Source organism: Chinchilla lanigera, unplaced genomic scaffold, assembly GCF_000276665.1.
Source record: "Chinchilla lanigera isolate Chin_1 unplaced genomic scaffold, ChiLan1.0 scaffold00012, whole genome shotgun sequence".
Taxonomy (NCBI): domain Eukaryota; kingdom Metazoa; phylum Chordata; class Mammalia; order Rodentia; family Chinchillidae; genus Chinchilla; species Chinchilla lanigera.
Genome location: NW_004955413.1, coordinates 10,358,645 through 10,382,082, shown reverse-complemented (window position 1 = coordinate 10,382,082; position 23,438 = coordinate 10,358,645). Strand labels below are relative to the sequence as shown.

At 42.2% G+C, this 23,438-nt stretch overlaps 1 protein-coding gene across 2 annotated transcripts in view; it reads left to right on the top strand.

Annotated features, from left to right (window-relative positions):
- Nucleotides 1-23,152, top strand: part of Grin2b (glutamate receptor, ionotropic, N-methyl D-aspartate 2B) — a 421,074-nt gene extending 397,922 nt beyond the window's left edge. The window contains exons 14-16 of one of the 2 annotated variants that reach the window (XM_005378985.1): nucleotides 1,087-1,325; nucleotides 3,630-5,268; nucleotides 20,483-23,152. In XM_005378985.1, the coding sequence (XP_005379042.1) occupies nucleotides 1,087-1,325; nucleotides 3,630-5,268; nucleotides 20,483-20,499 (1,895 nt within the window). In that variant the 3' untranslated portion in view covers nucleotides 20,500-23,152. Of the gene's footprint in view, nucleotides 1-1,086; nucleotides 1,326-3,629; nucleotides 5,543-20,482 lie in introns of those variants that run through there. The other variant, XM_005378984.2, reaches the window with a different exon arrangement.
- The last annotated feature ends 286 nt before the right edge of the window (nucleotides 23,153-23,438 follow it).

Below are 23,438 nucleotides of genomic sequence, written 5' to 3'. Positions count from 1 at the left end.
ACAATTTTGTAGTTGTTGTCACTTATAGGAAAAAGTGGAGCCTGTGAAACAGTAGAAAGGATTTGCAAAAGTTGTCAAAGCTTTAATCCGAAAATGCAAAGTTCTTTTTTTAGATAACAAAACAAAACAAAACTGAACAACTGGAGCAGACAGTTTTCTTCATGAGATTTTTAGAATTTTGCTTGCTTGCCTGGGATGAGAAGTGTTCTTGGGCATGTGATTTCTTCTGTTTTCCTTTTGTTCAGGATTTCTACCTTTCTGATTTCTAGTATGCAATGAAGTAGAGGAAGCAGGTCTAATTTTGGTGGTTTTGTTTTATTCAAGTTTACTCCTCTTTTGCTTTTTATATTTCCCTCTACAATATGAGGTCTGTAAATCTGAGGGACTCTAGGGAATAAATCAGTCTCTCTGCTCATCTCTCTGTCTCCTTCCCCTTCCCAATCTGCTTGGCACAATTTTAAGAGGAAGTTTCTGAGTCACGTGATTATATTATTCCCCACTCTGTCTACAAAGTGCAAAATGCTTAGGCTGGTAAAGAAGTCTTCAGAGTTTTCCCATAAGTCTTTTATTCTGCTTTTTCTGCCAACTACTATTCAGCTCTTCATGCTTTTCCCTAAATGAACCTTGAATTTCCAAAGCCCCCTCCATAGATCGTACTATTCTAGCTGCCTGGAATAACTTTTTATATATAAAATAATTACTCATCTTCAGTGTCCATTTCCAAGTCCCCCTGTGAAAGCCCACTGATGACAATGAGTGTTGCCAATTTGAACAATTACCCATATCACATATAACTCACCCTATACCAATGTATTCTGGGTAAAGGAGAGCAGTGGCAATGTCTTCATATCATGCACAGTGCCCTCATTAAGTTTTCATTGAATATTGATTGTATACATTGGTGAATTAATATATACTGTGATATTATTAGTGTAATTACTGTTAACTTTCTCTATTCATTTTCTTTGTGTCTCCCTGTCTCTTCCTTATGTTTTTTTCTCTCTTCCTCAATATTCCTCTTCTCCTTTTTCTACTCCTCTCCTCTCTTCCCCCTTTATCTGTTTTTCTTCTCTGCCCTGTCTCTAGGGGAGATGGAAGAACTGGAAGCTCTCTGGCTCACTGGCATTTGCCACAATGAGAAGAATGAGGTCATGAGTAGCCAACTGGACATTGACAACATGGCGGGCGTCTTCTACATGTTGGGGGCAGCCATGGCTCTCAGCCTTATCACCTTCATCTGTGAACACCTTTTCTATTGGCAGTTCCGGCATTGCTTTATGGGGGTCTGCTCTGGCAAGCCTGGCATGGTCTTCTCCATCAGCAGAGTAAGTGCTTTGATTTCTATGCCTAGAGCTTGTGAAGCTGGCTTACAAAACACAGAGACTACATGGAGAGACCCAAGAGGGTACTATGTCTGGCCTTATGTTGCTAAAGCAGGAAACTACATCATGGGCTTTTCCTCAGGGATTTGTGTGATGTAATTGCAAGTGTCTCAAAATGTGGGCAAAATTATACTTCCTGTAAGAAATAGCTTTCTATGTGAGGTTTGGGCATTTGGTTTTCAATGAGAACTGGCAGATCTATCAAAATGGCTTTCTTTCCAAACACCCTTCATCACCATTAGTTGATTATGTATAGACCTTATTAATCACTTAATTCTTTTAAAAAATCACATTTCTATCGAAATAGTGTGATGTAACATATCCTTCTTATTTGAACATACAAGGATATGTTATTGGTAGTTTTATTCATCCCATGTTTTAACCATGTGTGGGTTACAGGAAGTTAAAGAGCTTAACGAGATCTTCAGAAATAACTCCTAACTCAAGAAATTTATATCCCAGAGACTTCATTTGAGCAAGAGTATAGCTCTTAGGTCTTTTTTTTGGGGGGGTGGGGGGTTCTTTATTTCTAGTCCAAAGTGAACATTAGGAAGACAGTTTTGCATATGAACAACAGGTCACAGGGAGATGTTTTTGAAAAGAGTGGGCTTCTTTTGATTGTTAATAAGGTTTGTGAATTCATGAAGAGTGAACTCAAATGAGTTTTTTAGGATTGAGTTCAACATTCCAGATCTGACCTACTTTGACTCAAATGGAGTTATGAAAGAAAATAGATATCTCATTAAATTGCTTCATCCTTTGGTCATTTTCTGATAGTATTTTACTGATAAGGCACAGATTTCTTCATTTTCTCTCTGGTTGGGAGTTAACAGGTCACTCAGTAATGTCAGAACAGGAGCACAGAACTTGTGGCGGCTTCAGTCCCTCAGTCATGGTATTCCAGTGTGTGGCCCATCCTAGATTCCAGACAGAGGGAGGACAGAAGATGTAGCAGTGACCTTGATAGGAATTCCATTCATAGCCCTTTGACATAATCAGCCCCTTTACAGAGCAAAAATGCTTACCATTTTCTCCTGGTCATCACCAAGAAGGACTAGAAATGAGGAACAGGAAAGAAGATAGAGGAACTGCACCTTAAAGATCTTATGTCTTGTGATGCCCTCTGAGACAGAAGGCACGTTTCTTCTTTCTCACCCAACTGCCATCCTCTGCTCTCACCCCCTCCATTGAGACCATATCCTTTTCCAAATTAACCTCCTTTATTGTAAAGATATAATTCAGAACCCTTGGGATACCTTCCCCTCCCAGAGAGAAAAGTCTACCTTTCAAGGAGGGAGCAAAAGGTGAGCAGTAGGTTGGCTTCATGTCAGAAGTGGACACAGGGAGCCTTCCAGGAATGAAGCCCTTTCCTTCTCAGGGACACTCTTCTTTCATGCCCCATACAAGAAGAGAGTTTCCATCAATCCTAATTTGATAAAACTTTAATTATTTATGATACTATTGTGTGAGAAAGTATAAGAAGGAAATCAGGAACTAAGAGAATAAAGGAGATTATTCAACAAGGGAATTATTTATTCATAGTTAGTGCTTGATATTTGTCCCAATTCTTCCCTCCCACAGTGCAGAGCACAGCAGGAGAAAAATCCTTCTTTGACCCCAGCGCTCCTTAATTCTCTGTGTGAATGTGGTTCATGCTTGGCTGCAGAACAGAATTGTTCAGCTGTTATTTAGTGACCAAAATTCTAAAAGCTGCTCAAAACTTGTCAGTCCCAGAAAAGAGAGGCAGTTGTGAGCTACTGAGCACCACTGCGCTCACTGCAAGCCAGAAGTGGTGGCCAGGGCAAAACAACCTCAGTATCTGTAGAGCTTTCCATTTACCCCAGGTGACTGGCACTGCTTTTTGCTGTGGGTTCATACCATGGCCTCATTTTTAAAATGCAAAAATCTGGGCATAGATTTTTAAAAATTCAAGGTAAGTCCAGGGTGGAGTTGAGGCAAAAACATCATGTTTTGTGATTCCAGCCTATTTGCTAAGGTCACTTGGTACCGTCATGCCCTCTCCCTGACAGGCACATCATTAACCTAGCTCACGAGAGGAAACTTGCTGAATTCAGGGAGATAAATCAGATGGGCTTCTAGCCACATCTTATATAAGTGTATTAACCTTCCTACTTTCCCTGGCCTTGTCTTACCCAGTTAGGCAATTAGTCGTGGGAGTACACTGATTATGGTCATCTTTAGTGTCACTGTCTTGTCCCTGATCTGTCCTGTTCTACGTCACTTCAGGGTATCTACAGCTGCATCCATGGAGTGGCTATCGAGGAGCGCCAATCCGTGATGAATTCCCCCACTGCGACGATGAACAATACACACTCCAACATCCTGCGCCTGCTCCGCACAGCCAAGAACATGGCCAACCTGTCTGGCGTCAATGGCTCCCCACAGAGCGCCCTGGACTTCATCCGCAGGGAGTCATCTGTCTATGACATTTCTGAGCACCGCCGCAGCTTTACGCATTCAGACTGCAAGTCCTACAACAACCCGCCCTGCGAGGAAAACCTCTTCAGCGACTACATCAGTGAGGTGGAGAGAACATTCGGCAACCTGCAGCTGAAGGACAGCAACGTATACCAAGACCACTATCACCATCACCACCGGCCTCACAGCATCGGCAGCACCAGCTCCATTGATGGGCTCTACGACTGTGACAACCCGCCCTTCACCACCCAGCCAAGGTCCATCAGCAAGAAGCCCCTGGATATCGGCCTGCCCTCTTCCAAACACAGCCAGCTGAGTGACCTGTATGGCAAGTTCTCCTTCAAGAGTGACCGCTACAGTGGCCACGATGACTTGATCCGCTCGGATGTCTCAGACATCTCCACGCATACAGTTACCTACGGCAACATCGAGGGCAATGCGGCCAAGCGACGGAAGCAGCAGTACAAGGATAGCCTGAAGAAGCGGCCAGCCTCAGCCAAGTCCAGGCGGGAGTTCGATGAGATTGAGCTTGCCTACCGCCGCCGACCGCCCCGCTCCCCTGACCACAAGCGCTACTTCAGGGACAAGGAAGGGCTACGGGACTTCTACTTGGACCAGTTTCGAACCAAGGAGAACTCACCTCACTGGGAACACGTGGATCTGACCGACATCTACAAGGAGCGGAACGATGACTTTAAGCGCGACTCTATCAGCGGAGGAGGGCCCTGTACCAACAGGTCTCACCTCAAACATGGGACAGGCGACAAACACGGTGTGGTCAGTGGGGTGCCAGCCCCCTGGGAGAAGAACCTGACCAACGTGGATTGGGAGGACCGGTCCGGGGGCAACTTCTGCCGCAGCTGCCCCTCCAAACTGCACAACTACTCCACCACGGTGACCGGACAGAACTCGGGCCGGCAGGCTTGCATCCGGTGCGAGGCCTGCAAGAAGGCAGGCAACCTGTACGACATCAGCGAGGACAACTCCCTGCAGGAGTTGGACCAGCCGGCGGCCCCTGTGGCGGTGCCGTCGAATGCTTCCACCACCAAGTACCCACAGAGCCCAACTAATTCCAAGGCCCAGAAGAAGAACCGCAACAAACTGCGCCGGCAGCACTCCTATGACACCTTCGTGGACCTGCAGAAGGAAGAAGCCGCCTTGGCCCCGCGCAGCGTGAGCCTGAAAGACAAGGGCCGTTTCATGGATGGGAGCCCCTACGCCCACATGTTTGAGATGCCAGCTGGTGAGAGCACCTTTGCCAACAACAAGTCCTCAGTGCCCACTGCCGGACACCACCACCACAACAACCCCGGCGGCAGCTACATGCTCAGCAAGTCGCTCTACCCTGACCGGGTCACGCAAAACCCTTTCATCCCCACTTTTGGGGACGACCAGTGCTTGCTCCACGGCAGCAAATCCTACTTCTTCAGGCAGCCCACGGTGGCAGGTGCGTCGAAAGCCAGGCCGGACTTCCGGGCCCTTGTCAGCAACAAGCCAGTGGTCTCGGCCCTGCACGGGGCTGTGCCAGGCCGTTTCCAGAAAGACATCTGTATAGGGAACCAGTCCAACCCCTGTGTGCCTAACAACAAAAACCCCAGGGCTTTCAATGGCTCCAGCAATGGGCATGTTTATGAGAAACTTTCTAGTATTGAGTCTGATGTCTGAGTGAGGGAAGAGAGAGGTTAAGGTGGGTGTGGGAGGGGTAGGGCTGTGGGTCGTGTGGTGCGCATGTCATGTCACAGAGGGGGTCGGGGATGAACTTGGTTCCCATTTGCTCCTTTCGTCTTCTTTTAATTTATTTATGGGATCCTGGAGTTCTGGTTCCTACTGAAGGCAACCCTGGTGACCAGCACCATCTCTCTAACCTTTTGCAGTCCTCCCTTCCTCCCCGCATCTGTCTGTCATTTCTGGTCCCTTGCGAGAGGAGAGGATGAAGCAGGCCCTCTCCGTACAGGAGGGTGGAGAGGAGAAAGGAAGCACTCCACGCGAGTGTCTTGCTAGCACAGAAGAGCTCTTTGCCGTGCACTTCGAGTGAGGCCAGGAGGAGCAAAAAGGGGCCGCATGAGCACAGGAGTAGCTTTCCCCAAACATCTTTTTGTTTAGATGGGGAAGTAAAAGTATCCAAGCGATAGCAGTTAGCATTCAGCTTGTGAATGAAAAGAACTTTTTGCTGAAATTCCTTTTGCATGGATGACATCTGCCTAGGGTTTGTGAACCAAGTAGGGGGTGAGCGGCCAGGCATGTTTATATATAAGCCAAAAAAAATGTTTGCTTCAACTCCATGAGACTCAGTAGTGGTGAACTGGAGTGAAAGGTCAGTGGTGGACGAGTGGGTTCCTGAGCAGACTCGAAAGTTCATTATGATGGTGTCCCATGGTGCATTGGAAGCCAGGGCAGGGGGATCGTGTGGGTATGTATGTCCAGGTACACTTGCATATACCTGCAGTGGGTGCCTCTAAATGCAGAGAAGGCAACCTTGACTCCTTGTGTTGTTTCTCTCCCAACCCTTGTGCAATGTGCTTGCTTTGGCTTATATACAAACAGAGATGGTCTTATGTTACCTGAATGTTGGCTGTCTTTCCCCTTCACCTTCCAGAATAAGAAGAGTGGAAGTTCTTGAGAAAGGTTATGTTCTAGAGACCAAGAAAAAAAGGAATGGAGACAATCCTACAAAAGCAAGATATAAAAATTAGTTTTCAGTGATTGCCAATGGTTTCAACTAGTTTGTGCCAAGAACTTTTCAGGAAGGCTATAGGAAAATAGAAGCAGCCATGATTCTTTTGCCCACACTTGACAGCAAAAGATTCTATAAAGTTCTTTTGAGCTTTTTAGACCCTTGACAGGCCAAGGTTTGGGGAGTAGCTCAGTAAGACTTTGAAGAGACGAGTCCTATGTGGTAGGATAAGTGAGAGAGGGGGATGTTTTCAATGCTTTGATCCCTTCTTACTTAACCTGGAGGTAGAAGAGCAGGCCTGTTCCCCCAGAATTGATGACAACAGATAAGGGGGAACAGACAGTAAGAAAAATGAGCCTCGTGAGCAAAGCTCAGGAAGCCTGGAGAGAAGGGAAGAGATTTAGAAGTTGAAGAGGGCCAACAGGAGAGATCTTCCCACTACCTCCCTGGGCCTGGCTCCCTGGGAGTGCGACTGGAGCCCAGTGTGAACACTCTTGGTAGACGCCCTTCTACCCTCCTGCAACACCTCTCTTCCCTCTCATGTTGTACCATTCATAAGTAAAATATATTCATGTACATGTGTGTACGCACATGTGTGTGTGCACATAAAAGCCCAGGGATGAGGGTACTGGCAGACATGTGCCCCCTTTACGTCAAGTTGGAAAATTGGGAAGGGAAAGGAATATTTGTCACTGCAGGTCCTATAACCTGGGGTAGGGGTGGTCTATGGGTCTGTCCCACTGTCCTGCCATCCTCCCCTCACTCAGGGTGGCATGCAAAGAGCCCCAGGTGTCTCTGAAAGCTTGATCACAGGACCGCGCTATTGTACACAGGACACATAGGCCAGAAAGGTGCTCATCCTCCTCTGGAAGAAAGCCGCCATGTCTCTTCACATTCACTCTCCAGGGCTGCTCTTTGCCTTCCTGTCCACCCTGCCTTGAGACCCTTCCTCATTCCCTGCCCGCAAATGCCGTCCCCTCCCCACCTCCTTGAGTTTACCTCAGTATCTTTCATTTTAAAGCCAACAGAAGGCCTTGTAAAGCTCTGCTTTCTTTCTAAAACAAACATGGGGGCAAGGGGCTGAACCTCTCACAGATTTGGAGAGAGGAGCACAGAGTACTTTACCTTAGATTCAAGGAAAGACTTTGAGAGAGAGGACAGAGGGTGTGGGGCGTCTCCAAGAGGAAGAAGGAGAAGGGCCATAGAAACATTGCTTCACCCTGACTCTGCCTAAGAGTCAGGAGCTCATCCCCTCACTCTTCCTCTTACCTCACCCCTTAAAAATAATAATAATAATAATAATAAAAAGAAAACCAAACCAACTAACCTAGCGAACAGCAATCTAGAACACAGGGGGCTCTGTCAGTCTCCACTGGAGACCGAAATCAAGATGGTGTTTATTTCATATGTAAATATTTTGTTTTCTAATTAATTTTGTATAAAGTGTTCTCTTGTGAGTATTCAGGGTGTTGGGCTGGAGGGAGTGGGGTGGGGATGGGAATGAGGGGGGAAAGGTGTTTTGTTATGGTTTTCCTTTTTCCCTTGGGGGAATTGTTTTGTATGGCATTTGCTTCAGGGTGTCTGGAGAAAGTGAATGTGAACGCAAGTCACTACGGTGAAAAAGCCAGGGGAAAGTAAGTTGTGTCCTTGCCCTGCCCCTCTCCCAAAGCATTCTTCTTACTGCTAAGAAATGTTTATTCACTTAGGCCTGGGCTTCGCCAGATTCAGTTTGGCTCTAAGCAAACTGTGGTCTGACTCTCACTTTCCAGGTAGACCAGAGGGAACCAGCACTCTATAGAGTACAAGCTGGTAGCACCACATTTTCCCTGTCAGTACCTAAGGTAGTAAAGGTTCCTGAAAAGGCTTAAACCAAAATTGAGGTCAAACAAACTTCCCCTTCTCAGTGTTGCTTCTCCGGAAGCTCCTTGCTGAGGAATCTCTGATATTTAGTGACCCTTTTCTTCTTAATCTCTGGGCCCTGACCCTGGCCCCCATCCCACCCATACAGAACAACACTGTAAACCCCACCCAGAAAAATGTCCACTAACTCCGCGTTTTGAAGCATATGGTATCTGGTCACAAAGAGGTGGTGCTGGATACGGATCTTTCATATTCACACACTTTTCTAGAAAAGATTGCCAGATCAGTTTCACTCAAAACTTGTTGGCTAGTTGATTCCCTTATAAACGTTGCTGAAGTTAGTTCTAGAGGTCGGAGGGTGAGAATATCAGGGATGGAGATGATGGTGACTTTATCTTTGCTTTCATCTCACTACTGCCATCAGGAGGGTGCTATTTGCCTCAAGTCAGGTGTTCGTAACCTGATCTTGGGTAAACCAGACACAGAGAATTTCCTTCACTGGACTGTTGGTTTTGTGGAGGGTGGCAGATTCTTCCTCCCTCTCTTACCATGGAATGAAATTTCCAAATGCACAAGCCCAGCGTATAGCATTTGTTCCAATCTCTCATCACAAGAAGCTGTCAGCTGGATAATTTCATTTTTCTAAACCCTTTATTTGGCCCCAATTGATCACTTTTCTTCGACTGGATGTTTGAATTGAGACCAACTAAGACATTCATGGCCTGCTTAACAAAGTTAAAGGAAAGGGGAGCTGACCATTGTCAAGTTCTAGACACTACTTGATTCTAGAATAACAAGTCAGTAAAATGCATGAGGAAGAATTCAGCAGTAAGCCCTATATATATCACAGATGCACATGGACCAAGACTCAATCCACCCAAAACTGTGAGATTCTGTAGATGCCCTCAGGAGCACTTGGTGTTCCAATGTTCTTCAGAATCCATACTTTCTCTTGTGTGCTCTTTATCCTACCCTTCCACTGTGGAAGTGGGTTGGTGGGTGTGGTCCTGCATCTCTCCTTTCAACAGAAATGCTGAAATCTCAGCATTTCCACCGACCTCAATAATCTAACTCTTGAATTTGCCTGAATCAGAAACGTGCATACCCTTCAGAGTGACCCATGTACAGTGGACTTTGTTATTTCAAAAGTTGTCACTGTGTGTCCTCAGCCAGATCTTGGGAAGCATCCTTACAGTATATTCTCCTGTCCTGGCAATAGCCATGTTGTGATTTTGGGAGAAAAATCCAAATGATTCCATTAAATGTTGGTGGTGTCAGTAGTGCCAAAACGCATGTGTAATGTTATAAAATAGGAGTTAACTATACAGTTAAATGAATATCACCTGCCCAGTCCTTCATGACCATCAAGAGTTACCCACGGGAGAATTCTCTGCAGAGTGCTGGTCACCTGCACCTTTCATACAATAGGGTTTCTTCACTTTGGGTTTTTGGGTTATTTTTTTTAAACAAATACAAGATTTAGGGACAAAATAACCAGATTGCTTAGATAATAGTTTTGGGGAAAGCTATTCCTGAATTCACTTTATTTTTTAATCACTATCTCTCTAAAAAGGCCCTGTCATTGCTTGACACCCTGTGTGTGTCTGTTTTGGTGTGTTAGGATGATCCAGATGTGTATATAAATGATGTAACTGCAGTGCTATTGATTAAGTATTTCCAGTATTGTGACCTTACCTTATATGCGCTCCAAGCCCAAAGCCATATAGGAAGTGTGTGCTCGGTGGGCTGCTGCTAACCACTATGCTGGAGCCTTTGCTGTCCTCACTTGGGTGTCAGAGTTTCTTCTTCCTGTCTAAGATGGACAGTCACACTGGAGCAGGTCTGGCCTTACATGGTATATGCTCCATGATGTGATATCAGGGTCCTACAGAGGCTTTCAAACTACTGGTTTCCCATGCAGATTTGCTGCTTTAGCACTGAGCTTGTCACCTGTCACTGAAATGAAAGCAATCCCAGGAAAAGTGACCTACTAAGCCATACTAGGGATTTATACATTTAAACACCTAATCTACATTAGGACTCTCATTCCTTTTCCTGGGAATAGGTTGCGATGAGAGAAGGAGAAAGCAGAACACCAAGTGGAACAGGGCAGGGAGCAAGAGTACAGGTTCCAGAGGTGAAGACACATGAATCACATTTTATCATGCTTTTGTTTAGGGTTCATGTGACAGTGGAATAGGAGTCCTACTTAGGAATGATTTTTCAGTACACAATCACGTGATGGTCTAGTTTATAGATTTCTTTTTTTTGGTTTTTTTTTTCCGGTACCAGGAACCGAACTCACGACCTTGCACTTGCCAGGCAGGTGCTTTGCCGCTGAGCTAAATCCCCAGCCCCTAGTTTATAGATTTCTAAATTCAATACCATATATGGTAGGTTAAGGACTGACTTTCCAATGCTTCTCCTTCATTACAGCGTACTAAAGAGGCAGCTAGAAGAAAAAATTGTATAGTATAACAAAAGTTAACTGTATTATCCATTCTCTGCCCTGGTTCAATTAATCTTCCAGTTAACCTAGTTGTCCTGTATTCCCCACCTCCAGACTGGTTGCCCAGTTGGCCCAGCCCATACTCATTGTCAAGGAGCCTTTTGACTACCAGGTGCTACTTAACCTGTGGGGCAAATTTTAGGTCTATCACATGTTTGGGGAAAGACTGAAACGCAAATAAGTCAGTCTGAGAACTTCTAATGTTGATCTAAATCTAGGATTCCATTCTCAGTTGAGGTTCCCCTATTATAGAAAATCACAAGATGTCTAAATATGTCCCACCTTCACCCCATTCGAACCTCATGAGTTCAATCTCACAGGGCCCATATGAGTTCTGTGACTTATAATATGTCACTGTCTATGCCCTTGACAAAGCCCTCTGCCAAAAAGTCCTTAAAGGAAAGTCAGTGTTAATTCTGTGCCTTCCAGCAATTGGTGAAATTTAGGGCCTCTAGTTTACAATACTGAATCACAGAGAAGGAATTTTGCTCAGAGAGTGTTAACATAGAAGTAACTGGGGAAAGCTAGCAATCTTCCACATCTCTCTGCCCCTGGGTCCGTGTGCATCCGTGTCAGAAGCTGTCACAGGAAGGCCCAGCACTGTGGTATGCTTTAGAATATAATAATTGCTCGTGTGATTGTGAGTGTAAGGGCTCCTGATGAGAACTGGAGGTGGAAAACAGACTGAATAAGTAGGATTCCTTGTAGCCCCAGAACTCTAGTGTGGCATCTGTTTTGACAAAGGTGAAATGGAATTCAGTGCAAGAATTAAGGGTACAATTAAGAACCACAACAGTAGGCCCGCTATAAACTGTCATCCTAAATATTTTGTTTCCACACTTTAAGCTTGAATTCTTTTTATCTGTAATTATTTTAATATTGTGATTTAGAAGGTAGAGCAGAATCTAGTACTATGCAGGAAAAAATGCAAAAAACTCTAGTAAACGTGTTAGTTCAATTAAATCAGTGTCTCCTGAGTTCAAAGTATGTCCCTGGGCTGGTACTGGGAAAGATATAAAAGGTTTTAAATAGAGTATATTATATTCACATGGAATATATGAATGCAGAAGCATAAAATATTTCAATGTGTGTGTGTGTGTGTGTGTGTACGCTCCAAAGATCACACATCCAGGTTTAATATTTTCTAAATTCAGGGTACGAATCAAAGATATCAATTATGTTATTTAAAAAAAAAACAAAAACAGAGACAGTCAACTTTCTACGTCATAGCCCAGCCTAGAACTCTTCTTTTGGAATTATTACACTACCCAAAGCTAAAACTCTGGAATTTCCTCTTGGCCAAGACCTTACATTTTTCACATCCTATGTATCTTTTCTTGAGCTCCTCTTTTATTCTGCTGATAAAACCATCCGACTTCACTGACTTCCTTCTCTGGTCACGGAAACACACAAGTGACCCTGTGCTCCCCTGTAGTATCAGTGCTGCTCCCATTGATCTCTTCTTCTTCTTCATGTTCTCTCACCACCTAGTTTTGCTAGTTAATGCTATATCCCCCTCCCCACCACGCATCGTCCACTACATCTCTAAGAACAGGTCTTAAACCTGTGCTGAAGAGCACAATTCAATTCACTTAGTCTCATCGGCACCCTACGCAGCTTAGACAGCTGTTTTGTTTCTACTGTGTTCACTCCACGTCACATTCTCTGTTTCTTAAGTTTGTTTTATTTTCCTTTCCTTTTCTTTGCCTTCCTTTCAGTGGGAAATCTTTCCTACTGTATTACCAAAAGAAAGCATCCCATTTTGAATTCTCCCATAATCGCTCCTCTCTACTTTTCATTATCTCTCGTCCTTCACCCATCTGTCCCATTTTCCCTCCCAACTCCGCTCCCTTCCTTGTGCTCTAAATCCACCCTCTGACCTCTCCCTCTCTGAGGTGTACTCCATCCAGCCAATAGCACGTCTCTATGTTGCATCTTTAACGCCTTCCATGCACCTGCCTGCGACTATCTCAAAAACCAAATTCTTCGAACATCTGTGAGGACAAATATCTCAATTCAGTTAGACTCTTAAATTTCTCTCCTATCTCTATTTATTTCTGCACTTCCAAACTCTTTGGATGGGTAGCTCTTTCTCTCTTCATCACCTAGTCCTCTGGCTTTTATAATGGAGCTGTAACCTTCTGTGTGGCAGCATTCCAATGAGCTTCTTGTTACCAAGTCCAGTAACTTGTTTTTCACTTACCAGGTTCCTTATCTTCACTGACATGCCCCTAGGCTCATCGTTGCAATACAGTGCATTCTACTCACCTTAGCTTTCTGACCTCTCTGACTTCACTACACCCTGATCTTCCTTAGTATTCACTTGCCATGGTGACCTTGATCCTCTCTACCTTAACTTCACACAAGCACCTTGTTGTGTATGACTTTGCCAATTCAGAATGAAAGTAAATTTTAAATCTTTACTCCTAAACACTATGTGCAGTTCAGGTTAGTGCACACATTTCCAATCACCTTACTTCATATTGACTCAAATAACAGCAGAGGTGTTATTTGAGTCAACTATCCCTCCAAACCAATATAATCATCAAGTTCCCCTTTTGAGTAATGGGACTACCATTCCTTCTGTCGCCAAACTAAGCCTTCCCCAGACACTTGTGCCTCCTTGGTTTCTCTCAGCCTGCCCACCTGATGACTTAGGAAAGTCTGTTAATTCCTACCCCTAATGTTCTCCAGTCTCCCCTTTTCACTCAGCCTCTTCCTTCTGGTCTGGATTATTGCAGTGTCTTATAGCATTCTTCCAAGAATCTGTATCTGAATCTGTTCTTTCCAATTCTTATTTCCTAGGTACAAATTAGATCATGTCATCCTTCAACTCAAAAAATAATCTCAATGGGTTTCACTTGCCACATTATCCCAGCACACATTATGCATGTGCTTCATCCCAGGCAAGAGAAGTAATGTATTTATCCCTTCACTTTCCTATAGCATCTGGTTTGCTTACTTGTGTCTTTCTTTAAATTGTTCCCTTTGTCCCAAATGATGCTGTCCCCATCTTCCATCTCACCCCCTTATTGCATAATATCCATTCCTTCTTTGTAAATCTCCAAAGGCCAGAACAAGTAACCACTTCTTTTTTCCTTCATGCTCTATACATTAAAAAAAAAAATTAGGCATTTTATCAATCCCCATAACACTGAGCATTTTATTTTATGGTTATTTCATTACATATTCATCTTTCCTGATAGATCCTACATGGGAAATGTATTTGTTTATCTTTTTATTTCACATAATACCTGAATGTCTTGTATGTCAAAGACACCACTAACTATTTGATATTATTATAGATTATAATTGAAAAAGAGGCACTGTTTTGCCTATTGGATACTTGAATCTGAAGTAAAACTTAAGGGTGAGCACCCTGTTGGATCTCTGTGTTTCTGTACACAAAATCAAAGCAGTGCACTGCATGCATATATTTCCATGCTAATTATTATTTCCAATGGGAATTTAGATTTTTCTAAATTGTGCTTTGTCCTTGGAAATCATTCTGTGACTGTTTTGTGGTCAGTAGAGTGCATTTGGGATAGTCTACATACACAAACAAAGTGAGTGACAGAGGGAAAGATCTCAATGCATATTGATCAAATGCTAGGCATCAGGAGCTATTGAAATGTTTTGAGTAGAGTTTGTACCCAGACACTTCACTCCTGTGGCTGAGTCTAACAACCCAACTTATACTTGGATTGATCTTTGTGTTTCAAAACTTAGCACAATTCAGGCTCACTAATCACACAGCCTTGTGGCTCCCAAATGGTGGTCTAACAGGATTGGTGTGTTTATGACACAGTGCACTGGAACTTCCCATATTTGTGGTAACTGTGCCGGGTCAGGCTTCAGGGAATTTGTGTGCTTCTCAGGACCTTGTCTTGATAACACTGTATTCCTTTCCTGGACTCTGGATTCTCATTTCCCTTTTATTTTACAGGGTCACTTCTCCCAGAGAGATGAGAGTTGAGGTAATGGAGCACATTATCTCTGATCTGCATACTTCAAATGAAAATAAGTTGGGCTTTGAATGATCTGGCTGAGAGAGAATTCTAGTCTCTAAATTATTTCTTTCTCTGCAAATATGAAGGAATTCATTACCTTGGGTGAGAGACCATCACTTCTGAGCTTATATCCCTACCGTTCTTGCATTCTCTGAGCCTTGCTCACCATTCCCCTGCTCCTTGGGTCCCACTTGGTGGTCTGACCTATTTGTCCTAGTTAGTATCTGCTTCTGTTTACCTCTCTGAAGAAACTCGTGGAGCTGGTATTGTCCTTTCACTTAGGCTACTCTGGTAACTTACCATCTTTTCGTTCCTTATCTGGGCCAGCCTCCTCTATAAATCTCATTATGCCATTGGCCATGAATTATTCTCCTTTGGGAAGCATCTTCTGTCACTGTGTGCTAATTTAAAGTGTACTATAGAAAACCGAACTGAAATAAGTTACAGGCAGTGACAAGTCTGTTTTTCAAAAAAGCAAACGAAATGCATTCTTTATTGAGACAGGAGAGGGGTAGAGAAATTATTATTGGCAAGCTGGGGTAAAACTTGTGACAACTTGGGAGATGTCTAGTAAAAATTAAAATGTAAGTGTAGATGGATAATATTTTTCAAAAGTCCAATTAGGTCTAATAGTCCTGATCCTGAAAATGAGGACAGTTAACATTTTAAAGCAAAATATATCTCATCATACTATATTACGAGACTTTTTAAACAATGAAACAAATAGTCTGGTGATAGCTAGCAGGAGGATGGTAAAGCAGCCATCTTCCAAAGAAAGATGTTCACGAATCTCTGCTGGACCAAAATCTCATGCAGTTGTACCCACAAAGCATTTATGTCCATTTTTTTTGCCTAGAAGTACCTGTAAAAATGAGGGAACATAGGATGAAGGAGAAGAACAGGAAGTCTGCAGTAGAGCTTCCTCATATGCCCAAATAAAGGTGGGGGCCCACTGGTTACTGTCTTTGGTGACCACTTCAGAATATAGAGAACTCCCCAAAAGCAAGACCCACAGTTGATAACATCCAGATATCCATTCCTTTATCACTTCCAAAGAGCCAAAAACACTTTCTAAGGGCCACCTTTACACCCATTTGTGGAGTATAGATTGTTTGATCCAATATTTAAAATTCCAGGGAAAATAACAGTGTTCCAAGGCAGTGTCCAGAAAGAACTATGCCCACCTTGAGGTGAGTAAGGACATGACTCCAACCAAATCTGTGAGGTCTCTAATGTTTACAATGCATCTGGCCAGAGGTTGCCTCTAAGCCAGTGTGGAGGCTGTTTGGCTGCACCATCCAAAGAGCCCTTGGTTATCACCCTGGAAAGAGAGGGAGAGACTCCTCCTACCTCTTCTCTTTACAGAATCTGAGCCACCAAGTCGTGACTCCATCTGTCTCCAATTCTGGAAGAGAACTGAAGTCTCTGAGCTCTGATGGGAGTCAGGTTTTGGAGAACGTGACCAGGAATAGGAATGTACTGAGCTGCTTACCTCTCTTAGATGAGGATATTGCCTGTTTCCAAAAGGGATACTTTTTCTCAAAACAATAATGTCTACCTGAAACTTCAGTCTTAATCAGAGCAGTCTTTAGTTAACTGTCATTGTCACATTTGAGTTATAATTAATCATTTCTTTTGAAATCAAGGGCTATTTTAGTGTTCCGTTTGCATGCAACATAAGAAACATCTGCAGACCAATGACGACTCCACTCTGTCACCTCTGGCTGAGTTGTGCTCTCATTAACTTACTGATTGCTTCCATCTATTCACCAAAGCACTCTGAATGCATATAATTAGGTAGTCTCTCTGCCATGAGCATTCTCAGGTTTGTGTCCCTTCTCACACACATGCATGCACAGGCATACATACACACATACAAAATCATAACTATACCCTAATTGCCAATATCAATTCATGGCTGATAAAAGTATTCATCAAGTACTTGATAGACAGACATATTACAATTTGTGCAGTATTTTCTCTCCTGTTCTACCTAGCTGTGGATCGCCAGCATCTCAAAGTTTGACAGAAATATGTAAACTTTATCTGGAGGGAGCATGTTCTTTATATTGGAGCAATGTAGTTACCCTGCTGGCTGTCTTTTCTTACCCTATGGAATCCATGCAGGCTTTTGATGTTACCTCAGTGGATTGGTATTAAGATGCTGCAGACGTAGAAGCCAGTCTCGCTGAGACCAGACAGTCCTGTTCCTTAGATTCATTCATAGCATGCATACCCATATCTGCTGTTTGAAGCATCATGAGCAAAGTTGGAGAGTTCTATTCTCAGTCCTAACAGGAATAGAGATGAGTGTTTTGTGAGATTAATAATTTTTGCATTCTACTTCTCCCAGGGTCAAGAAGTGGGAAAATGGCAAGACTTCATTTAGGAAGGAAAGGAGGAGGGTGAAGAAGCAAACACATAGAACTTTTATTGAGAGAAACATAAAATAGTTTTTTAAAAAAATCCTTCTTTGATGTGAATATAATCAGAAGTCATCCAGGGTACTTACAGCTGTATTTTTCTTCCTTATCTTTTCGTCTCTTGTATTCTCTTCTCTTTCTCAATTTATAGATGTTGAAGTATTTTGTACCCTAAGTTAGCTCCAGGTACACACACACACACACACACACACACACACACACTCACACACAATCAATATTAGAATGAGAAATTGAGAAAACATAGAGTTTATGCACATGGTATTTAATGTTTCCAAATCAGAACCCAATCAGTCTAATTCAATCAATTCCAACATGTTTTAACAACCAGGATGGAGTCTGCTATACAGAACTGGGCACCTTGGGCATAGAGAAGACAGTAACTTTGTTACAAGAGTGTTCCTAAGATGCTTGGGCACTTTCAATGGTCAGCGCATTTACGTTGGCTACTTCTTGATAGCAGGCAAGATAAATGGAACACAAAGAACAGGGAAGGGCCATTTCTTCAGAAGTGTTAGTCTAATTTCCCTGTTACAGTGCTGTGTCAGTTTGTAGCCTGGCACAGCTGCCCTCCTTGGAGAAGAAGGGAGTTTCCAGGACCACCAACAACTCCCTAAGGTCTCTGCCACCATTAGCCTATGGTACATTCTGAGTAAATCAAAGTACAGTGGTACTTCAATTCATGAATTTAGTTGTTTCCATGGTCCTGGTCACGGAACTCATTTGATGATTCTGGTTGCAACCAAATTAATCATTGAATGAATTCTGTTACCAGAATCATGGAAAGAATTAAGTTCATGAACAAAGGTACCACAAGTTGGCATGTGGATATGGGATAATTAACCATAACCACTTCTCCAAATGGCCTCCTTTGACATGGAAATATGATGGTTTTTAACTTTACAGATGAAAAAGTTGAAGGACAGCAAAATTAGATAACTCAGAAAGTTATATGGAAAATTCATGCCAGAACCATAACGTTTTGGAAATTTTAACTCCCAATCCAACACAGTGAATACTGCTGCTTGAATTGTGTACCTATCCTAAGTTTTCAACATGGGAAAATTTATGAAACCTAAGCAGCTCATTTAGCCAAATCTTTTAAAAATTTTTTGGATTCCCCCCACACACATACCCTCAGTCCACATGAATTAGGAGACCAGTCAAAAGGGGCAAATAGAAAGCAAATTTAAAGCTAGAAAGGAAAGTGTAGAAAATGTTCTATAATTAAAAAATGTGGAAGACCAAGTAAAAACATTTGCGTTTTGTGGAGTAAGACATTGTGAATAAATTTTTTATCATGAAAAATTTTTATGTAGCATGTAAACCACACAAGTAAAAAGCTCAAGAAAAACCTGAGACAGAGTTTTTTCAGGATGTTACCTGGGACAGGGCTGTGTTCAGAGCAGTCATGAGTCTAGCAGTGTTAGTGTGGATCAGCCGAACTAACAGTGGGTAGTGAGCCGGGCTACCTAAAGGGAGAAATGCTTAGATTCTTTTTTTTTTTTTTTTTTTTTTTTTTGGTTTTTCTCTGGTACCAGGAATTGAACTCATGATCTCGCACTTGCCAGGCAGGCGCTGCACTGCTGAGCTAAATGCCCAGTCCCTGATTCGTCCATGTATCTCCATATCATTTAGACAAGTGGAAACAGAGCAAGACTTCTTCTAATATTAAAGTATGAATCAATCTGAAAACATAAGTATAAATAATTCACATAAATAATGAATTTCCAAGGGAAGGACATATATTCCCCAGACCCATAATAAATAATCATTCGCTGCCTAAATCTTGAAGAAAGAAGCAAGCTGAGAATACTTGCACAACCTTAATTTTGCCCTCAAATTGTAATGGTAAATTCTATAATCATTTACAGACCAGAGAATCCTGCAGCTACCTTTTATCCAACCCATCCATTGACTGATGTGTGGTTAACCGGAAGCAATCCATCTTTCCAAAGCGGAGAGTGTCTTTAGTTTGTGCCACAGAAGCAATTTTGGTCCATTTCAGAGCATTCTGCTTCTATCAAGAAAAATGAAAAGAGTACCTTAGTTTAATGTTGGCTTGGTTTTCTGTTTCTTTGTTTTGTTTTTTTGGTGACTTTTTTGGCATGGTGGAAGGCAAGGGAAAAAGTAGTTAAAAGGAAAAGCCCTTTTATCCAATCACTTTTACAGTGCACGATTTCACAGAGAGATTTCCCATTTCAGGAGAGGATATGGTCAGAGGGAGGAGGTGGCTTTTATTCATTCATGGGGGAAAGGAGGATAGGCACCTGAATCTTCCTTAAACTCAAAGTTTAGTGAAGCCAATTACAAATATCCTTTCTCTCCCTCCCTTTTGCCTCCATTATCATACTAAGTGAAGAAAGAGGAACAGATTATTCTACCTTGACACCATGGTGACTTCTTCTTTCTTATGAATATCATTATAGATACCTGAATCTATGCTGCTCTTTAATGGCACCTCACAAGGCCAACTGCTGATGGGTGTATGGAGCATCTTATTCCCCAGAAATGACCCTTATCTTTCTTGGTTACAGCTATATTTATGTGAAGTACAAAGAAATAAGATGCATAGGGAAGTCAAGAATGGTGGTACAAGCCCATAAAAGCATGCCTCTGGCAGGCAAATAACAAGGTTGAGTTCAGGTAGATCAACTTAGCAACTCAGCAAGAACTTGTCTCAAAAATAAAAGAAATAAAAATAAAGGGCCAGGGATGTAGCTGAGTGTGAATGCCCTGGGTTCAATCCCAGTACTTCAAAAACAAACAAATTATATGAACAGAGAAATTGTTTAAATGAAACCACAAAGCCCTTGTGCTTAGTATTACATTTTAAAGTAGAAATGAAAAAGACAACCTTCAACCCTAGCTGCCAACAGTAAGCCCAGGGCAGCATTACGGAGGAAGTTTTAGAGAGGAAATCCATGTCAGTACCTTCCTATTTTGAGTAAATGTTAGTGGGTCTGGGTGCGTAGGTATCCTATGGGGGAAAAAAGGGGGATAAAGTCAGTTTTAGAGCCTAGGACTCTCTATGAAGGAGTAACAAGCACATCAGCTTAAACTCCCCCACTGACTGGGAAGAATGTAATTCCCCTGATATTATGGTTTGATTTCTTCCCTTTGGTCATTAGTACCTGGGCAGCTCACACCTCTCTTTCCTTCTGTAGCTTACATGAAAGAATAATACGTATAACCCTGTTTGGATAAAGCCTATTGGATGAAGCCAGATATCTGGATGGAGCTTACAAAATGGGCAAAGAATTCTTATCCCAGAGTTTCAACATTGCGCCACTGAAGAGAAGTCTCCTGGGGAAATTTGTATGTCCAATAACTTGCAACCTAATCAAGAAAGTTGGTGGGTCTTTGAGCTCTACCAACTCTTGAGCTTTCACTTTCTTTCAATGAAATAAGCCATAGCATCACTGTTCTCTTCAATATTTTCTACTCACCAATATGCTAGAGCTGCTTCTGTCTTCAGGGAGATGAATTAGACCAAGAACAAAATTCCAATCTTCTGGGCAGTTACAAATGGTTCTCTGCTTTCCTTTTTTTTTTTTTTTTTCCATTGCCACATGGTGAAGAAATCTACCTGGTTATCACCAAACATCCTAGTGGCAAACTATGGAATGCAAATTCATGAAGAGTGAGTACAATCAGCATGTTCCATTTAATCCCAGTGGTTTCTGAGTATTGTATTATCTGTCCAAGAACCACCTCTTCTATGAGGCATTTTCCTCTCCTGGCAGCTATGATTCCAAGATGAATTTCAGTGGTTGGTGTGTGACAAAAAGGATATCTATACTAAGAAAGTGTCCAAAGTACCTATGTTTTTAGCCATTCCAAAGTGGGTTTAATAGTTGAGAAAAGCTTTTCACATTTCTTGCATGGAAATTGTTCATCTCCCAGCCATTTGGCAGCTTTCCTGGTTCTCCGTCATAGCTTTGCTTCCTGTCCCCACCTTCTTTTCCCAGTATGGATGAGTATATTCCTTAAACTGAATTCTTATCTAAACTATTATATCGTTAAAAAAGGATCATGGTAATATTTTCTCATGGTTTTCTCATTATTTTTTAACTCAGAAAGATGGCTGGAGAAGGAAAAAAATAATAAGTAAGCAAACAAGACCTTGTTCCCAGATGTCCCACCTCAAGGTCAAGCGCTGGGATAGTGAGTGTCCTCCAGTGCAAATCTGTGGTTCTGCTCAAGGAGAAGGGCATGCTGTGGAATATTAAGCAACCTCTGTGAAGGTGTGCACGGGGATTTTGGTCAAGGTGTCTGTGTGCCTGTGGAAGCATTTCTGGTTTTTCTCTGTCTCCCTTTCTCTGTCTCTGTCTCTGTCTCTGTCTCTGTCTCTCTCTCTCTCTCTGTCTGGCTCTTCAAAGCAGAATCAGTGTGATAGAGAATGAATGGATTTTAGTTCGAGTATGGTGGCGCCCTGCTACTACCCTCCACTCTCCTTGGTGCTAAGTTCATAGGAAACAAGCGTTTCTAAATCTCAGGCAATGAGTCACTGCAGTTATTTTTTAATCATTAATGGAATGTACCTTTTGGAACAGAAAGAGAAATTAGAATGGGGAATAGATACAGTGATAAGCAGACATCAAGGTTTGTTCTAAAACATGCTCTTGTTCATCGAGGTGAGAAATACCTAGAAACAAACAAAAGGGGGATTTGGAGGTAAGGAAACAACAGCGACCACATCCAGATGCTCCGGTTTACCCTTAGAAGATGTCATTCTCTATAACATCCAGCAGAAGCAGAAACTGTGCTGCCATTAACTGCTCCAAAATGGTAACAGACTAACTTTAGAGAGAGGTATGGGCTTTCTTTCAGGAAGACATTGATAAGTGATGCAGTTTGACTGTTCAAAAACTAGTCCACTAAACCTTTAGGCAGTGTCTCTTAAATGGTTTCCATCCTCCAGTCAAGAATTTTCAGAATAGAAGAGCCTCATACTCATTACGATTACATTTCCTTAATTGGGGAAGCCAAAGTGCACTGAGAAGAATAGAATGCTGTATACCAGGGAAATAGAGTGAGATTATCTGAAATTTGTTTTTATACAATTTTGAAATGATTTTGAATCAGAAAGTTAGGTCACCTCTGAGACAGAAAATTGTTAAATAAAATTATATCTTCTCATTACCAGTGAAAATATTGGGTTTCTAATCTGATTACTGTTTACCTCACTAAAGGAAATTGGTAGATTTGATTACAAGTAAGCATTTACAGATTAATTTAAAGTCTTACACATATCAGCATGGAATTTACTGACTCAGACATGATCTTTTAAGCTACAAAATACCATTATGGGTGGTAGATCACGTGTTCTGAGCAAATTAGGAAGACTAAACCACTAAGTAACCTTCTCTAATACTGAATCTAAATTCTACTATACCCATAAGGGATCTGGGAGGAACACAGTAAAGGAGGAAAGAAACAGAGACCAACTGATGAGTGAGAGTCATAATTGTTAAAAAACAAGTAAGTTGAAGGACAATATTCATATAGGAAAAGAAGGATGGAAAATGAACTCTATACTTGCCATTTAGAAATTTGATTAAAGAATTTACTCAGGTTGTTTGTTTGCTTTGGGGGATTTTGGTTGCTTGGGTTTTGTTTAGTTTTTTTATTTTGCTGTGGGCTTTTTTGTTTGTTTGTTTGTTTAGTGTTACTCTTACTCTTAGCTTAGGGAGATTTGACCTGTGGTTTCAGAGCTTGTTTGGAGAGATGACTTATCCATGCAAGGGTATTAACTAAGTGGAAACACCATTCTAAGTTGTTCTAGGTGCTGGAGTACAAGCATAAACAGCACTGAAGTTTATATATGGATGAAAGGAAACAGACAAAAGCCCAAGTAAATACATCTTTGTAGTAAGTTTTATTTATTTATTTATTTATTATTTTTTTTTTTTTGGTTTTTCTCCAGTACCGGGAACCGAACTCACGACCTTGCGCTTGCCAGGCAGGCACTTTGCCGCTGAGCTAAATCCCCAGCCCCTGTAGTAAGTTTTAAATATCTATTAGAAATCCAAGTGGAAAAGCCAGTTAGACAATTGGCTATACAAACCAGAAGTTCTTAGAAGAGGTGGGGCCTGAAGATGTATGTTTGGAAGTTGTAGG